Source organism: Lipophrys pholis (genome assembly GCF_963383615.2).
Source record: "Lipophrys pholis genome assembly, chromosome: 8".
Lineage (NCBI taxonomy): Eukaryota > Metazoa > Chordata > Actinopteri > Blenniiformes > Blenniidae > Lipophrys > Lipophrys pholis.
The window spans coordinates 31806373-31825343 of record NC_137630.1 but is presented as its reverse complement, the minus strand read 5'-3'; the positions used below and the strand labels follow the sequence as shown (position 1 = coordinate 31825343).

Below are 18971 nucleotides of genomic sequence, written 5' to 3'. Positions count from 1 at the left end.
GTAGAACCCTTCTTATCTCCAGACTGAAGAACTGTTCCACCTTTACCTCTTCTCCTTGCTGACAGTAGAACCCTCAGTATCTCCAGACTGAAGAACTGTTCCACCCTTTACCTCTTCTCCTTGCTGACAGTAGAACCCTCAGTATCTCCAGACTGAGGCCGTTCTCCCTCTGAGCATCGGGAAGGTTGAATCTGAAGGAGACCCTTCACCACACTCGTCTTTTCCTATATCTGTTTTTTCCAGTTCCACTCCTTCTTTGCTCCCTTCCCTTCTTTTTTTAGTTGTTCTCTTTGCTTTGGGGATTTTAAAAACAGATTCATCCTTTACTTCTTTTTCACCTTCAGATATTAAACCTTCCATGTCTACTGCCTCCTGCTCCCCATCCCCCCCTCCACCCACCTCCACCACCTCAATTCTCTACCCCCTCTCTCTCCTCCTCTCCCCCTCTCTCTCCCTCGCTCTCTCTCCCCCTCTCCCCCCTCTCTCCCTCTCCTCCTCTCCCCCTCTCTCCCCCCCCCTCTCCCTCTCTCTCCCCCTCCCCCCCCCCCCCCCCCCTCCCTTCCACATACCGCACCACATACAACACAATCATTCCTCTGTGCTTTTTACAGAGAAACTCAACAACATACATGTTGTTTTGTTTTCATGTGTGTCTCCATCGAGTGTTTGTTTGTTTGTTTGTTTGTCTTTATTTGTGTGTGAGGAGAAAAGCAGGCTGCTCAGGTTATCAACTTTATTTCCAATCGTGACACAAATTAAACATTTTCACCACAAAACGGACAAGTCATCACACCGACAAGCCAAAGCACACGAACACGAGAACCGACCAATCGCAGGGGCCGATGAGCTGTTGCCTTGGTTACTGTCTACACCCAGCAGCCAATGGCAGGAGGATCGTAGTGGGCTCCAGTTGTCTTCAGGACTCAGAATTCCAAAGTTCTAGAGTGATTTAAAGAAACGCCGACATCTGAACTCTCATTGTTCTGAGGTGAATTTTCAATATGGCCGCCGCTTCCTCGTGGAATGTGAACAAACTGTTGTGGAGTTTTTCTGAGCCGGTTTACTTTTGTGTGACTTCACTTACAATTCGGGATCCTGAGCTTCAAGGCAACTGGAACATGAGAACTAAAGTTGTGTCGCGATGCACCGTATTGATCCGGACAGAAAACCAGTGGTTTGGTTTGTTTTCCGGAGAAACGGGTGAAGAAGTGGCGTCTTATATTTGGACCAATACGGCGGTGATGTCGTGCATAAAGATGTGCCACAGGAAAGACGTACAAACGAGTCATTTCTGAGAAAAAAGCATATTTTTCTCTTCAATCGGACAACAAACAACCGATCAGGTTAATTATTCACAGAAGCTGCAGGAACAAAAAGACAAATATTGAAAATAATAAGTGGAAAAGACGAGCGGTCTCCTCCTCCTCCTCCTCCTCCTCCTCCTCCTCCTCCTCCTCCTCCTCCTCCTCCTCCTCCTCCTCTTCCTCCTCCTCCTCCTCCACTCACACCCTCATGTACTCCAGAATCTGATCCATTAATATCTGGGGGTCATAATTCAGGGCGGCTCTTCTTCGGCGCCGGCGGTTGCCTCCGTTCACTTCCTCCTGGTCGCCGGTCGCCGTGGCGTCGATGCGTTTCATCCTCTGCAGCCCGGCGGCGGCGGCGGCGACGTGGGGGCGGAGCTTCTCGTCCTCCTGCTCCTCCACGTCCTCCAGCCTCTTCACCCTGACCAGGGCGGAGTCGTCGCTCGCCGACGTCGGGGTCGGGTCGTCCAGAGAGCGACGGCGCCTCTGGTGGCCGTTGAGGGACAGGTCCCTTCTCGCTCGAGGGCGAGCGGAGGAGATCACCGCCGCATCGCTGGCGCCAATGCTCGACAGTATCCTAGCAACCAGCCGCCTGGTGGACAACGAGGGAACACAAGGCAAGGCGCCGGACTGATTTCAGATGAGGAATAAAAACTCTGTTTTAATCGGTAAATTCACGTTTTAATTAATCTCCTCTGCAATAAATGTATTATTAAAATGTGTGTTTCAGCTAAACAAATAGTACTTATACTCCCCATTTATTTATTTTTATTGTGGTTCCTAAACAAAGTGAAAACTTTAGCTGGGGGAACGCCCCTCCCCCGTTATACAGATTCCTCACCTCAGTGTGTCCTGGTCTCGGCTCGGTTCTGATTGGACCCTGAGCTGCTGGAGTCTCTCCTGATTGGCTCGTTCCAGCAGAGTCTGAGCCAGCCGAGGCTCCATCCTGAGGATCACACCAACTCTCATCAAATCCGGACGGGATTACCTCTACTACATACTTTCTTTTCAAAGTAGCTCAGTTGTTCTGCGAGTTACTGCAGATAAAAAAGTTTTACCCAGTAAACTGTCTTGTAATGTCCTGTATCACTCAAGTTTGTGTACAGTTGCTCAATTATTGTAGTTTTGCTGTGACACCTGAGCTGTTCTTAGTTACTTATCTTAAAAAAATGTTGTGGAGTTACTTTACGAAACTACTTCATATGAAAAGCAACGGAATACATTGTAGTTGCCAAGAAAATTGTGATTATATTATAAATAATGGGGTTTCTTCAATAATTACAGCAAGTAAAAGTAACTATTTACATAATAATAGTTACTGTTGTTTTGCTGAGTAATTGTCACGACAGTAAATACTTTACTGCAAGTAATAAATAACTAGTTACTTTGTAGTTACTTGAAATGGGTTCCGTTTGGCCTCGTTTACAAAACTTCAGCCGTATTTTGAGGGTCTGTTCACAAAATGGTACTGGAGTAATTAAAAACGCAACTTTTTGAAGACAACGGAAGTCAAACCGTTTTTTTAACGCTGCTACTGCGCATGTGAACCACAGCCGTAGTAAATAATTCAATATGAGCAAAATTTCCTCCCAGTCCATGTCCTCCTGGACTTGGTGCTTTTATTTTGACAGTCACCGTAATAACAATCCAATTTGGTGGCTTTATTTTGACAGTCACCGTAATAACAATCCAATTTGGTGGTTTTATTTTGACAGTCACCGTAATAACAATCCAATTTGGTGGTTTTATTTTGACAGTCACCGTAATAACAATCCAACGTGGTGGTTTTATTTTGACAGTCACCGTAATAACAATCCAACTTGGTGGTTTTATTTTGAAAGTCACCGTAATAACAATCCAACTTGGTGGTTTTATTTTGACAGTCACCGTAATAACAATCCAACTTGGTGGTTTTATTTTGAAAGTCACCGTAATAATAATCCAACTTGGTGGTTTTATTTTGACAGTCACCGTAATAACAATCCAACTTGGTGGTTTTATTTTGAAAGTCACCGTAATAATAATCCAACTTGGTGGTTTTATTTTGACAGTCACCGTAATAACAATCCAATTTGGTGGTTTTATTTTGACAGTCACCGTAATAATAATCCAACTTGGTGGTTTTATTTTGACAGTCACCGTAATAACAATCCAACTTGGTGGTTTTATTTTGAAAGTCACCGTAATAATAATCCAACTTGGTGGTTTTATTTTGACAGTCACCGTAATAACAATCCAACTTGGTGGTTTTATTTTGAAAGTCACCGTAATAATAATCCAACTTGGTGGTTTTATTTTGAAAGTCACCGTAATAATAATCCAACTTGGTGGTTTTATTTTGACAGTCACCGTAATAACAATCCAACTTGGTGGTTTTATTTTGAAAGTCACCGTAATAACAATCCAATTTGGTGGTCTGTCTAGTAGAATGTCCGTGTTCTCCCAGTGTTCATGTTCTCTGCTGCGCGCGTGTGTGCGTGCGTGCGTGTGTGTGCGTGCGTGTGTGCGTGTATGTGTGTGTGTGTGTGCGCGTGTGTGTGCGTGCGCGTGCGTGCGTGTGTATGTGTGTGTGCGTGCGTGTGTGCGTGTGTGTGCGTGCGTGTGTGTGTGTGTGTTTCCACACTCTCAGCAGCCATTAACCTGCTCCAGCTCGTCTGTGTTCGCCGCCTCACCTGTCTAGAAGCACCTGAACCAGCCGGGGCTCCGCCAGGCTCCACCACGCTGCCTCGGGCCTCCCCATGCTCATCATGCCCCGCCCCATCTCATCGTAGTCCGCCGGCGCGGGGCCCCGGAAGTCGCTCTGGGGCCCCTGATCGTCCTCCTCATCCTCCTCTTCCTCCACCACCGCCACGTCGCCTGGACCGACCAATCCGGCGCTCTCTGCCTGGCTCAGGAGGCGCAGCAGAGCGCCCAGGTAGGCTGAGGACACATTAGATTGGTTTGTTTGACCTCATTCTGACATGGAGCCACTGTCAGGGGTCGATCTCTGAACGGAAACATCAACGTTTTCACAAACTGAAAAACAACAAATGTATAGAAATACACAAAGAAAATGCATATTTTTTAACGATACAGCTTGTAAATCATTTAGATTTGATCACATTGAAATATACAGGATGTGTTTAAAAGATATTAGTCATTTTGGCCTTTTTAACTCAAGTTTTTCAGTGATTTCTTGTGGTTTGTGTCAAAAGCTTGTAACAGGATATTAAAGTTCAAAAAATTGGATAAAAGGTTCAGATTATGTAATCTATTAATAAAGGAATATTTGAATATTTTTCAATCAATTGTCCAGTTTTTTTTTTTTTAACTTTCAACATTTCATCAAGCTAATATAACTTTTTTTTAACCTTAAACTACGATAATTAATCACATTAACTATTCAACCAAAGAAAGTTGTTACACGTTGGGAAAAAATTTATAATAGTTTAATGAAAATAAATAATTTAAAAGGTTTTTAATTTATCGGAGAGAATAAATGTTTATAAAAAGGTTTCCTGCCTGCTCGTTGGTCCTCTTCCTCCTCCTCCCGCCTCTGATCTCTCTCCACCAATTGCTTCAGAGCCTGGTCCAGGCCCCGCCCTCTCCAGGCATCCGACTGGTAGTACAAGTCGTTGGCCCCGCCCCCTCCCTGTGTTGCCGGGTAGGACATCATCTGGTCCTCGTAAGGCAGCAGGTCCCGGAGGTCTCTGCGCTGACGCCTGACTCCGCCCACTGACATATCCAGGGCACGCCCCCCTCCGCCACGAGCTGCTGGCAAAGGCTGATGGAGAGAGGTCAAAGGTCAGAGATCCCCAAAGGTCACACCCACAGACCAACAGCCAACTGTTTTTACTGAAACTCTGAAAATCATCTCCATTGAATGATCTTGTCCAGAACTGTGACGTTGTAGTGAAAGGCTGCTTCCTCTTTAACTGAGGCTCCAACACTCCTTCTTTTCCTCTGGGAGCGTCGCTCTGGGAGCCGATACCAGGAAGTCATGTGACTGGTGTTTCAGCCAATCAGGGGAGACGGAGAAGTGAATAAAAGAAGTAAGTGAAGAAAGATTATCAGACAGAGGAACCGTCTGCTGCTGGAACCTTATTTAACTCTTTTAATTCTCCTCAGACATCTTTCGCTGGTAAGTACACCAAAGTACTTTTTACATCTTGTGTTAATGAGGGGAAAACGTAGAGGAAGGAGAGAAAGTCTGACACTTCTGAATCAATACCCAACTTTTTTTGGCGGGGGGGGGGGGGGGGGGGGGGGGGGGGATACACAGTAACGTTGGGACACGTTTACTGCTGCATTGCATCAGACATCGCTGGGATATAGAGAAGAAGATTACACACACACACACACACACACACACACACACACACACACACACACACACACACACATACACACACACTACTTGCATCTGAGCTGAAGTACATTTCACATCCTGCTCTCGTTGCTGTATTTAATTAGTATTGAATGTTAGTACCGTATTGATCTCAATAATAAGACAAGTTATTTTTTTAATTTCCGGGAGATAAGTCTGGACAAAGTAAAGTCATCAAATATTCTGTGTCTCGCTCTTCTTCATCTTGTCTTTTAAATGTCAATAAACATAATCTGATGCGGTTTGTACTCTGTGAAGAAGTAAACGTATCCCCCACGTCCAGATAATGGTAACTTAACAGCAACGTTTCCACCATAGACACAGTGATGGAGTTTTCCCCCATTTACACCACCAGTTTTCTGTTTACACCACCAGTTTTCCCTGTTTACACCCCCAGTTTTTCCCATGTTTACACCACCAGTTTTCCCTGTTTACACCACCAGTTTTCCCTGTTTACACCCCCAGTTTTTCCCATGTTTACACCCCCAGTTTTTCCCATGTTTACACCACCAGTTTTCCTCTGTTTACACCACCAGTTTTTCGCTTGTTTACACCACCAGTTTTCCCTGTTTACACCACCAATTTTCCTCTGTTTACACCACCAGTTTTCCTCTTTTTACACCACCAGTTTTCCTCTTTTTACACCACCAGTTTTCCCTGTTTACACCACCAGTTTTCCTCTGTTTACACCACCAGTGTTTACACCACCAGTTTTCCCTGTTTACACCACCAGTTTTCCTCTGTTTACACCACCAGTGTTTACACCACCAGTTTTCCCTGTTTACACCCCCAGTTTTTCCCATGTTTACACCACCAGTTTTCCTCTGTTTACACCACCAGTTTTTCGCTTGTTTACACCACCAGTTTTCCCTGTTTACACCACCAATTTTCCTCTGTTTACACCACCAGTTTTCCTCTGTTTACACCACCAGTTTTCCCTGTTTACACCACCAGTTTTCCTCTGTTTACACCACCAGTGTTTACACCACCAGTTTTCCTCTGTTTACACCACCAGTTTTCCTCTGTTTATACCACCAGTGTTTACACCACCAGTTTTCCTCTGTTTACACCACCAGTTTTCCTCTGTTTATACCACCAGTTTTACTCTTTTTACACCACCAGTTTTCCTCTGTTTACACCACCAGTGTTTACACCACTAGTTTTCCTCTGTTTACACCACCAGTTTTTCTCTGTTTACACCACCACTTTTCCCTGTTTACACCACCAGTTTTTCCCATGTTTACACCACCAGTTTTCCTCTGTTTACACCACCAGTTTTCCTCTGTTTACACCACCACTTTTCCCTGTTTACACCACCAGTTTTTCCCATGTTTACACCACCAGTTTTCCTCTGTTTACACCACCACTTTTCCCTGTTTACACCACCAGTTTTTCCCATGTTTACACCACCACTTTTCCCTGTTTACACCACCAGTTTTCCCTGTTTACACCACCAGTTTCCCTCTGTTTATACCACCAGTTTTCCTCTGTTTACACCACCAGTTTTTCCCATGTTTACACCACCAGTTTTCCCTGTTTACACCACCAGTTTTCCTCTGTTTACACCACCAGTTTTCCCTGTTTACACCACCAGTTTTCCTCTGTTTACACCACAAGTTTTCTGTTTACACCACCAGTTTTCCCTGTTTACACCACCAGTTTTCCTCTGTTTACACCACAAGTTTTCTGTTTACACCACCAGTTTTCCTCTGTTTACACTACCAGTTTTCCTCTGTTTACACCACCACTTTTCCCTGTTTACACCACCAGTTTTTCCCATGTTTACACCACCAGTTTTCCTCTGTTTACACCACCAGTTTTCTGTTTACACCACCAGTTTTTCTCTGTTTACACCACGAGTTTTCCTCTGTTTACACCACCACTTTTCCCTGTTTACACCACCAGTTTTTCCCATGTTTACACCACCAGTTTTCCCTGTTTACACCACCAGTTTTCCTCTGTTTACACCACAAGTTTTCTGTTTACACCACCAGTTTTCTGTTTACACCACCAGTTTTTCTCTGTTTACACCACCAGTTTTCCTCTGTTTACACCACCAGTTTTCCCTGTTTACACCACCAGTTTTCCTCTGTTTACACCACCAGTGTTTACACCACCAGTTTTCCTCTGTTTACACCACCAGTTTTCCTCTGTTTACACCACCACTTTTCCCTGTTTACACCACCAGTTTTCCTCTGTTTATACCACCAGTTTTCCTCTGTTTACACCACCAGTTTTCCTCTGTTTACACCACCAGTTTTCCTCTGTTTCCAACACCAGTTTTCCTCTGTTTACACCACCAGTTTTCCTCTGTTTACACCACCAGTTTTCCTCTGTTTACACCACCAGTTTTCCTCTGTTTACACCACCAGTTTTTCCCATGTTTACACCACCAGTTTTCCTCTGTTTACACCACCAATTTTCCCTGTTTACACCACCAGTTTTTCCCATGTTTACACCACCAGTTTTCCCTGTTTACACCACCAGTTTTCCCCTGTTTACACCACCAGTTTTCCTCTGTTTACACCACCAGTTTTCCCTGTTTTGTAGCACGGCTCAGAGTTACGTTCTGAGCAGTTAAACTAGTGGGCGATGTCGAGCTAACTCTGCTGGTCCGAATGTTGCTGGTGTTGTCTGAACAATCTTTCTCCTCACCTTGATATTTTCTCGGAACATGATTTACAGTCTTACTTTTGTCGTTCTCATTGATATTAAAGAATCTCCAAACCGTAGACGTCATTCGTGCTCTCTAGCTGCGGGCGATGTCGCTGACGCATGGCGCCACGTAGCGCTTGTATCGGGGTAAGTATGAGTACTCTGTGCAGTATCACACCCGATACTAGTATTGTTATCAGTGCATCCCTACATTTTATATTTCTAATTTATGTTTGATGATTGATTTCACTTCAGTTTTCACATATTTAACTTCCATTTGTTTTAGGGAATTGAGTGTTTGGACTGAAGGCTGTGTCTGTGCAGAGACGACCAATCAGCGAAGACGAGCTGAGAAACACTGAAATCTGTGAAACGATGGAGGAGTTTGGCGAAACATCAGCAGGAGGAGACTCCGATCAGTCCGAACCCACAAGGGAGACACAAGAGCAGGGAGAGGCGTCTGGAATAGAAAAGCAGGGAGAGGATGGATTGGAAGGAAATTCGGGGAGTGCGGACGGCGTGAGAAGAAGAGAGTTATTTAAAAACACGGAGATCAGGAGGTTCCTCCACTTCGCGCGTCCAAACCATCCTGATTTTTCCCAGTTTTACAATGAGGTCATACAGAATTTTCAAAGTACTGTCAGCGAAGTGCTGCACTTCGCAAACCCTGGCGATGTGGTGCAGGTGGAGCTCAGAGGAGAGAGCCTGCCAAACAACGTGTTCATGATCCAACGTAAGGCCCAGAACTGGGGAGAATTTCAGCAGCTTCTGGACAAACTGGTGCAATCTAACGCGCAGATCTTCACCGACCAATCGCTGGAAATGGTCGCCCAGATTGTTGAAAACCCAAAGGGGGGAATGGGTCAGAAAAGAAGGCTGAAGACTCTTCTGGGCGGTGAAATATTAAAGAAGAAACGTCGTTATCTTCATGTAGTCGAGAACACCGACAATAAAATGTGCTTTTCCATCGGCCTGGCCCACCTGCTGGAGCCCGGCTCAACTGAGTCTCAGGCCGCAGCGCGAGGAGCTGAAATACACCAAAGTGTAGGGTTGTCGCCTGATTCTGCGGTTACATTTGAAGATATTGGCAAGTTTGAAAAGGACTTGAACTGCAAGATTGTGGTCTTATACAGAGAGGAAGGCAAAAAGAAATTGTCCAAATTCATGACACAGCAGCCGAGCAAAGACAAAACCTACTTACTCTTCCTATTGGGAGGCCATTACTATGCTCTCAAAAGCCCGAAACACCTGAAAGGCTTTCTGGGGACAAACTTTGCATGCGAATCCTGTTTCACGGGTTACGACAGGCGCGCCAGCCACAGCTGCCGGGACTCGTGCTCAGTGTGTTGTGACCCCGGCTGCCCTCAGCAGCCCCTCGACCTCACATACTGCAAAACGTGTAACAGAACTTGTCGTTCGGCGTACTGCTTTAAAAAGCACAGCGAGCAACACGGCAAATCTGCCAGCAGATGCGACACGGTCAAAAAATGCCACAAATGCACATTTTTGAGCTTCTGAGCTACACTAAGAATCACAAATGTCCGGAGTTAAAGTGTAAGATATGTGGTGTGCCGAATCCAGCTGGCACCAGCTCTTCGGGTATCCATCAGTGTTACATCGAGCCGGTGCCTCGTGAGGATAAACACAGTGAAAAGTTCATCTTTTACGACTTCGAGACGTTTGTCAATGACAAAGGTGAACATGTTCCGTTCTACGTGAGCACACGCACCATCAAAGGGAAGTGGTGGTGCGCTGAAGGAACAGAATGTGCCAAAAGGTTCCTGAAACAGTTCAGAGTGCCACGTTTTAAAAACTACACTTTCATTGCTCATAACTCGAAGGGATTCGACAGCTACTTGATCCTGAGACCGCTTGTAGAAGGAAAACAAACACCCTCCCTGATTGCGCAAGGGAGCAAAATTCTCTGCTTTGAGGATCAAAGTTTCAAACAGAAGTACATCGATTCAGCCTCCTTCATGCAGATGCGTCTGTCCCAGCTGCCCCAAGTCTTTGGCTTTGAGAACGCAGTCAAGGGATACTTCCCGCAGCATTTTAGCTCTCAGAAGAACTTGAAATACGTCGGGCCCTACCCGCCACCCGAAGCGTACGGTTTAGATCAGATGTCCATTGAGGATCGCGAAACTTTTTTGATGTGGTACAAAACTGTGCAAGGTGGCGAGTTTGACTTTGATAAGGAGGTCAAACAGTACTGCAGAAATGACACGGACATCCTGAGAACCGCCTGCCAGAGATTCAGAGATCAGTTCATCGAGGACACAGGAGTTGATCCCTTCAGCTGCGTCACCATCGCCAGTTCCTGCATGAAAGTGTTCAGGACACATTATGTGCCCAAAAAAACCATCGCCATCCCGTCTCCTGACAACTACAGATCACAGAGCAAGGTTTTCTCTGCAGCAGCCATTGAGTGGCTCCAATGGGAGGCACACCGCGAAGGCATCTACATTCAGCATGCTTTGAACAGTGGAGAAGAACAAATCGGGCCGTACACTGTCGACGGGTATGCTGAAGTGGAGAACGAGCGTCTTGTGTGGGAGTTTCTCGGTTGTTTCTATCACGGATGTCCCACCTGTTATGATCCCGACAGCACCAACCCTTTGACAAGGAAGTCTTACTTTGAAATGTACGAGGAAACACAGGAGAAGCTTCAGAAGTTGGAGTCAGTGTTTAAGGTAAAAGTGAAGTGCCTGTGGGAACACGAATGGCACAAAATGAAGGAAACTGATGGAGAAGTTGCAGCATTTGTCAAAAAGCTTGAGGAGCCGGTCCCTCTGGTTCCGAGACATGCCTTGTATGGAGGCCGAACGTCCGCCATCCGTTTGAGACACACAGCCTGTGACGATGAAACAGTGACGTATGTTGACGTGATCTCCTTATATCCTCACGTGATGTGTGATGAGTGCTTTTATCCTCTCCACCACCCAACCATTGTGCAGAAAGATTTTGACAACCTTGAAAGCTACTTTGGGCTAATCCGTGCCAAAGTGTTCCCTCCCCGAGGATTGTTCTTTCCCCTCCTGCCATATCGAACAGCCAAAGGTAAACTGCTGTTTACGCTCTGCAGACTTTGTGGCGAGGTCAATAATCAGAAAGAGTCCTGCACACACAGTGAGGAAGAAAGAGCCCTGACAGGCGTCTGGGTCACCCCTGAGTTCCATAAAGCCATAGAGCTGGGATACCGAGTCGGAAAAATCTATGAGATTTGGCACTTTCCCAAGAAATCAAACACTCTCTTCAAGGAATACATGTTCAAATTCCTGAAAGGTAAAGTAGAGGCATCGGGCTTTCCCTCTGAGGTGCAAAATGAAGCCGACAAGCAAACGTATGTCAGCGAGTATCACAAGCAGCAGGGCATTGAGTTAGATCCCCGCAGGATCAGTCACAACCCAGCCAAGCGTCAGATCGCCAAGTTGTGCCTCAACTCACTCTGGGGCAAATTTGCCCAAAGGTCCAATATGCTAACTTCCACCTTAATTCAAAAGCAAGAGGATTTTATCCGTTACATGTTTTCTGATGAATACGACGTCAGATATTTTACTTTTGTCAGTGACACAGTGGCTCTGGTGCAGTGGAAGTACAGCGACAAGCACACGGTACGACCAGGAAAGAGTGATAACGTCTTCATCGGAGCGTTTGTCACGGCCTACGGCCGTCTGGCGCTGTATGAATACTTGAGCCAGTTGCAGGAGCGAGTTTTGTATCACGACACTGACAGTTTGGTGTACGTGAGTAAACCAGGGGAGAACAAACTTCCCACGGGTGATCGACTGGGGGAACTGAAGGACGAGCTCTCTGGTGACACTATAGTGGAGTGGGTCTCCAGTGGCCCCAAGAGCTACGCTTACAAAACCTCCTCAGACAAGGTCGTGCTGAAGGCCAAGGGCATCACACAGAACTACGAAAACAGGCAGCAGGTGTGTTTCGACAGCCTCAAGGATCTGGTGGAGGGTTACATAGACCCCCAGAATACTGAGGAAACAGCGACTGAAATCGTCACCACTCGGCGCACCATTAGCAGGAATAAAAAGGGATTTGTCCTGCAGAACACCACCCAGCAGAAACGATATCGGGTGGTGTATGATAAGAGACGACTCCTGTCTGATGGTAAAACTCTGCCCTTTGGGTTCTAAACAACGAAGAAGAAAACAGCCTCTAATTCTGGTGCTCGCTTAAGCTGCCTTACAAAGCCAGAGGACCCCTGAAATGGATAATGCCTGGCCCCTAAAGGACGATGGTTCAGCACTGCGCTTCTAACTAGAGATGCACCAATACCCCTTTTTTTTTTTTAAAGACCAGCATGTTGGATTATCTTATATTGAATTCTTCTATGTAGTCGGCCATTTTAGCTTCACTGTTATAGAGACAGTGGGTTTGCATTCTGCCATGAGTTTCCCTCCATGTTGGTTTCACTGATACTCAAGATGTGTACACAAGGAAGTGACTGCAAACTGGAGCCCGCCTCAAGGACAGGAGTCCACTACCACTAAGTTGCTGGTGTTGTACGAACTATCTTCCTCCTCCTCTTGACATTTTGACAGAATATAATTTACAGTCTCTTACTTCTGTCAGTCTCATTATTATTAAAGAATGGCTGAACCGCGCTCTCTTGCGTACGCATGATGTCCCGTTGTACTTGATGGGTTGTATCAGGGAGCTTTTTCCGAGTACCAGTATCAATGTGCAGTATCAATACCCGATACTAGTATCGGTATCTGTGCATCCCTACTTCTTATGTCTTCTGCGCTGCTCCAGCACAGTCTTGGTCTCCCCCGTCTCCACTACCGTCTGACTCAGACATTTTCACTAACTTGTCTTCACTCAGAAAAACATCAACGTGTTTCAATAAAGTATTTCATGCAGTCGTGGATCTGGCTTGTTTTACGCCCTGGGCGAACACCCGCCTCTCCGCCAGACGGGTTCGTTCTCTTAAACCCGCCACTGATTTCATGTGTTTCGACCGGACGTGTCCAACATGTTCTGCCAGGGGGTTCCTGCTGAGGACGAAACATCGAGACCCGGAACTGAATCGATGTTTGAGCCAAAAGTTCAGTGAAGCAGCACTGAAGTACATTTCACTGTGTTTTGCACCACGGGGCATCTTTAAAAAAGAAAAAGGATTGAAACTGTATTGGGTTTATTCACTTTTTTTTTTTAAGTGGATTTCATAAGTACTTGTACCTCCTTGCTGTAAAAGAGAAATTGTATACATGAATTTATTTATTGAATCTATTTCATTATGAACTGAGTGATATAACTGTATTGAAATGATATATTAAGAACAGCTATGAATTCACCCAGCCACATTTCTACACTGTGATACTACATGTAATGTAAATGTTGTGACTGTACTTCATCTTCTCTCCCACTAAACACTGTTTTGACTTATTATGTGAGGTTTTTGTTGACATATGATGATACATAAAGGAAAGAGCTACCCTGTGAAGCTTCACATCTTTTATTTATTGCTCTCATGCACTATTTTAAATTTTACTTATTTCCACACTATTAACAAGGTTTTACACTGTTAACAACAAAAATGCATCACAAATGTGAATCTTTCCATTTCCATGGTTCCTGAATACAACCACGAGAAGGAAGAAGCTACTGCTAGGCTAACAAGCGACTACATTTCAGCACCAGTCAACCTATAGCGTAACTTGACTGAAGAATTCAGAGGTTTCTTTCACACCTTTTCAACTGAAAAGGCAAAACTTTGGCTGCATTTTGCGGAGCCCTTTAAAAGACAACGTTGTTCGGAAAGACTGAAAATGCAGCTTTCTGACAACAGGCGGAACGCTGTAGCAACTAGTAGTTCTGCACATGCTCAGTAGAGACAATCAGAAAAGTTTCCTCCATCATGTCATGACTCCCAGTGTATATTCTCCTGGACTTGGTAGTTTTATTTTGACAGTGACCGTAATAACAATTCAACTTGGTACTTTTATTTTGACAGTCACCGTAATAACAATCCAACTTGGTGGTTTTATTTTGACAGTCACCGTAATAACAATCCAACTTGGTGGTTTTATTTTGACAGGCACTGTAATAACAATCCAACTTGGTACATTTATTTTGACAGTCACCGTAATAACAATCCAACTTGGTACATTTATTTTGACAGTCACCGTAATAACAATCCAACCTGGTAGTTTTATTTTGACAAGTCACCGTAATAACAACTTGGTCAGTAGAATGTGTGTGTTCTCCCAGTGTTTTTTTTTTTATTTAGTTTTTTTTAATTGTTTACATGTTTTAATATAATTTTCAATAACAATAACGAATAATAAAGGCAATAACAAAACAGATGGTCCATTGTACAGACGAACTAACCCCTGAGAGTCCCAGCATTAGTGAGACTTGAAGTAACAAAAGAAAGAAAAAGCACAATTAAAAAACAACATTCATGTATGGCAGGGAGGTAAGGAACTCAGGACACCGTTCTAAGAACAGGCAAAATGTCATAATTCCTTATTTTTGTTATTTTTGAGAGTCAAGCAGAATCTTCATGAGTCTTTGAGTCCAAAAGTCTTCGTCTAAATGACAACGATGTGATTTCACTTGAAATGTTAATACGGAGCCTTCCTTCCCCCGCCTCCTTTTTTTAAAGAAATAAATCCCTTGTTGGTTCACTGGCATGGTTCCAGGGTGAGCGGAGTGCTTTACAACCAGACAAACGAAATGTGAACGACCATCACGTTAAACAAAATAAGACTTGTGTTTTTTGGGGGATTATTTTCGACTCATCTGTGCAAAAAGTGTTTTTATTTCCCTGGAGAAGAGAGGCAGATCCACCCTGGCAGCTGAGATGGAGAAGAGTCTGTTCTCACATGATGGTAATAATGATGTGTGTGCGAGCGCTGTGGTTGGAGAGGGCCTGTCTGCATCCATGGAGACGTGCCGTTGCCATGACAGCAAAGTGAGTTGTGTTCCTGCCGGCCCTCATCCCATTGGCTCCTGAGTAAGCAGGCAGAATGGAGGATGAAGTGATGAAAATACCAGTCGGCCTGCCCTCTGAAGCGTCACACTAACAGTGACTCAGCAGAATGAGCAGCACCGAAGAAATGTATTCTGCATTCTAGTTTGTGCACAAAGGAAAAGCAAGACAGACAGTGAGTCAGCAGCAGTGACTTCACAATGCCAACAGCAACTCAGCAATCTGAGCAATGACTCAGCAAATCCAAATGTCACTTTGCCTTTTGAAAAGGTGACTATCTGAGGATAAGGCCAACAGTAAATAAATAAAAGCAGTCCTCATAGTGACTCCACAAACCAAACAATGACTCAGCAAGTCCACACAGCCGCTGTGCTGTCTGAAACAATGGAGGGGAGACTTGGAAATCTATTTTAGAATACATATATAAATATATATTGTACACCGTGTTAGAAGATGGTGAACCTGCAGCTGACTGCAGCTCCTGCCTTCAGGTGGTTGTTGACCACTTTAACTGTTTCTTGTCCAGCTATGGCAGCTTTAATTTCCTGCTCTGGGGTTTGTGTGTTCACCAGGAACAAAGTGTGACGAGTGGCAGTAAAACGTCTCAGAGAGCAGCAGAGCTGCTTATTCAGCAGGAGGAGGATGAAATCTGTCGGTGGTGTGAAGAGGATGAGGCGGCAGTGTGATGAAGAGGATGAGGCGGCAGTGTGATGAAGAGGATGAGGCGGCAGTGTGATGAAGGGGATGAGGCGGCAGTGTGATGAAGAGGATGAGGCGGCAGTGTGATGAAGAGGATGAGGCGGCAGTGTGATGAAGAGGATGAGGTGGCAGTGTGATGAAGGGGAGCAGAGGGGGGGGGGGGGGTCATAAAACCTCAGAGAAGTGTCACTCAAACTTTGCAAGACATTGAAGCTGATGTGATAAAGTCCTCTGAACTTCATAACACCTGCAAAATACCCTGGTCAGCAGTAAAATACTCTAGTATTTACTGAGAACACCATGATGCAGTAGTCAGGGTGTGTGTGTGTGTGTGTGTGTGTGTGTGTGTGTGTGTGTGTGTGTGTGTGTGTGTGGTGGAGCTACGTCTAATAAATTGTTATTAAAAAGCTCAACAACAGTCTGTAGTTAATTCCACAGATTTGGACCCTCCACTTGACTGCACATGCATAACTAGAGCTACACTCGGTAGAGCGCAGACTTTCACCAACGTCACATTTGGCATCACTAGCATGTTAGCCATTAGCTCATATCGATGCTAACTAGCCTGTCAGGTAGCTACATCACCGTGTAAAACACTGAGCAGGGAGCGTCTCCATGGCAACGTGTTTTGATCTCCTCCATCAGGTGCCTCTCTCAGCCACTTTAGTATGGGACAGTTTTTCGCAGGGTTTTTTTTGCGATTTATTCGGAAACGTTTAGCCGCTAACGTCCCCAAATCTAATCCATTGGTCCTCGGATGATGACGAATCATCCCTGAAGAATCCATGCAATTAGGGTTAATAGTTTTTGTGAAAAGTTGGTGAAGTACATACATACAAACCAATAAATTAATAACTACATGCAGATGAAAACACAACCTAACCATAACCATGACATAACCATAAGCCAAGTTTCGCTGGTGATGGTCGTAATACCTACAGAATACATGGGAACACCTTGTGTGTTCTTTCAGTAGTAAAACTAACAACAGCGCCCACTAGTGGTCCAACATAAAAACTACCGTTTTCAGCATTTCTGCCAGACGTTTTCAAAATATGCAAATGTGAAACTTTTCTGAAACGAAAATGCAACCATGATGTGATTATGGTTAACTACTTCAGGCGAAACGCCGTCGGAGCCTAAAGCTGGTAGAAGCAGGGAGCAAATCCAGGAAACACGACGGAAACCTGTTTGACTCTCCAGAGTTCAGTCCTTTCTGTCAGTCGCGATGAAGCAGCCAGTGGTGATGAAGGTCAGCGGGAGCCGGGTGTGTTACCCACACAGTCGTGCTGCTCTGCCTCTTCTTCATCATGTAACCGCACGGCTGCTGCACCACAACATTATTATTTCCCCCTCAGGGACCATAAAGTCTTATCTTACAGTCACTTCCAGTCCTGATACGACCCCTGTCCTCACAGAAACAGAACAACACACACACACACACACACACACACACACACACACACACACACACACACACACACATTGGTATAGCTATCTTTGTGGGGACACTCGCCGATCAATAACCCTGTCACTGGGTCACCAGCTTTATTACAACCACAGCAAACTGCCTCCATCAGACAAGAGTTTGTAGATGATCTGAACAAAATCATTGGACTTGTCCATTTTTCTGCTGTTAACATCTCCTCTGATTACTACATGCCCCCCCCCCTCAACCACCACCACCACCACCACCACCACCAGCACCACCACCACCACCACCAGCACCACCAGCACCAGCAGCAGCAGCTGGATCCATCATCCATAAACTGGTCGCTGATCAATGTACGATCCGGTTGCCGTGGGTTACTGTCTTCTGTCGCTATGGTGACAGCAGCTGAGATGAAAATGTTCCTCTGGTCGCTGACACACACACACACACACACACACACACACACACACACACACACACACACACACACACACACACACACACACACACAGCCATGCCCTAACGTGTGTGATGTAATGATGTCAACATGTAAGAGATAAACAAGAGCGACAGCCATTCGCATATTAGTTACTGTGTCGACGCAATGCTGACAATGAATTGATTCTCTCTCTCTCTCTCTCTCTCTCTCTCTCTCTCTCTCTCTCTCTCTCTCCTACCTGGGCGGTCTGGATCAGTGCGGCGCTGAGCAGCAGGAGACCGAGGGACGCCATGCTACCAAACCAACGCAAACACACTGAGGCACAACCTGCAGACGCTCCTCTGATAACGGAGAGGGAGGGAGGAGGGGGGAGGATGGCTGATGGAGGGAGGAGCCAGGAGGATGGGTGATGGAGGGGGGAGCCAGGAGGATGGGTGATGGAGGGGGGAGACGGGAGGATGGGTGATGGAGGGAGGAGATGGGAGGATGGGGGATGGAGGGGGGAGACGGGAGGATGGGTGATGGAGGGAGGAGCCGGGAGGATGGGTGATGGAGGGGGGAGTTGGGAGGATGGGTTATGGAGGGGGGAGACGGGAGGATGGGTGATGGAGGGAGGAGCCGGGAGGATGGGTGATGGAGGGGGGAGATGGGAGGATGGGGGATGGAGGGGGGAGACGGGAGGATGGGTGATGGAGGGAGGAGCTAGGAGGATGGGTGATGGAGGGGGGAGATGGGAGGATGGGGGATGGAGGGGGGAGACGGGAGGATGGGTGATGGAGGGGGGAGATGGGAGGATGGGGGATGGAGGGGGGAGACGGGAGGATGGGTGATGGAGGGAGGAGCCGGGAGGATGGGTGATGGAGGGGGGAGTTGGGAGGATGGGTTATGGAGGGGGGAGACGGGAGGATGGGTGATGGAGGGGGGAGATGGGAGGATGGGGGATGGAGGGGGGAGACGGGAGGATGGGTGATGGAGGGGGGAGATGGGAGGATGGGTGATGGAGGGAGGAGCCAGGAGGATGGGTGATGGAGGGAGGAGCCAGGAGGATGGGTGATGGAGGGGGGAGATGGGAGGATGGGTGATGGAGGGGGGAGATGGGAGGATGGGTGATGGAGGGAGGAGCC

General features: G+C 46.1%; 2 protein-coding genes across 2 annotated transcripts; one reads left to right on the top strand and one right to left on the bottom strand.

Moving 5' to 3' along the window:
* Positions 1-720: 720 nt before the first annotated feature.
* pcsk1nl (proprotein convertase subtilisin/kexin type 1 inhibitor, like) lies at positions 721-18187 on the bottom strand. Its single transcript, XM_080470390.1, has 5 exons — positions 18086-18187; positions 4806-5067; positions 3977-4223; positions 2146-2250; positions 721-1896 (listed from the first exon to the last, which is right to left on the bottom strand). The coding sequence occupies exons 1-5, from the start codon at positions 18137-18139 to the stop codon at positions 1503-1505; spliced, it is 1062 nt and encodes a 353-aa protein (XP_080326516.1). The 5' UTR covers positions 18140-18187; the 3' UTR covers positions 721-1502.
* LOC308113771 (uncharacterized protein) lies at positions 5314-13785 on the top strand. The gene is made up of 3 exons (XM_080470233.1): positions 5314-5424; positions 8388-8472; positions 8612-13785. The coding sequence occupies exon 3, from the start codon at positions 9795-9797 to the stop codon at positions 12471-12473; it is 2679 nt and encodes an 892-aa protein (XP_080326359.1). The 5' UTR covers positions 5314-5424; positions 8388-8472; positions 8612-9794; the 3' UTR covers positions 12474-13785.
* Positions 18188-18971: the final 784 nt, after the last annotated feature.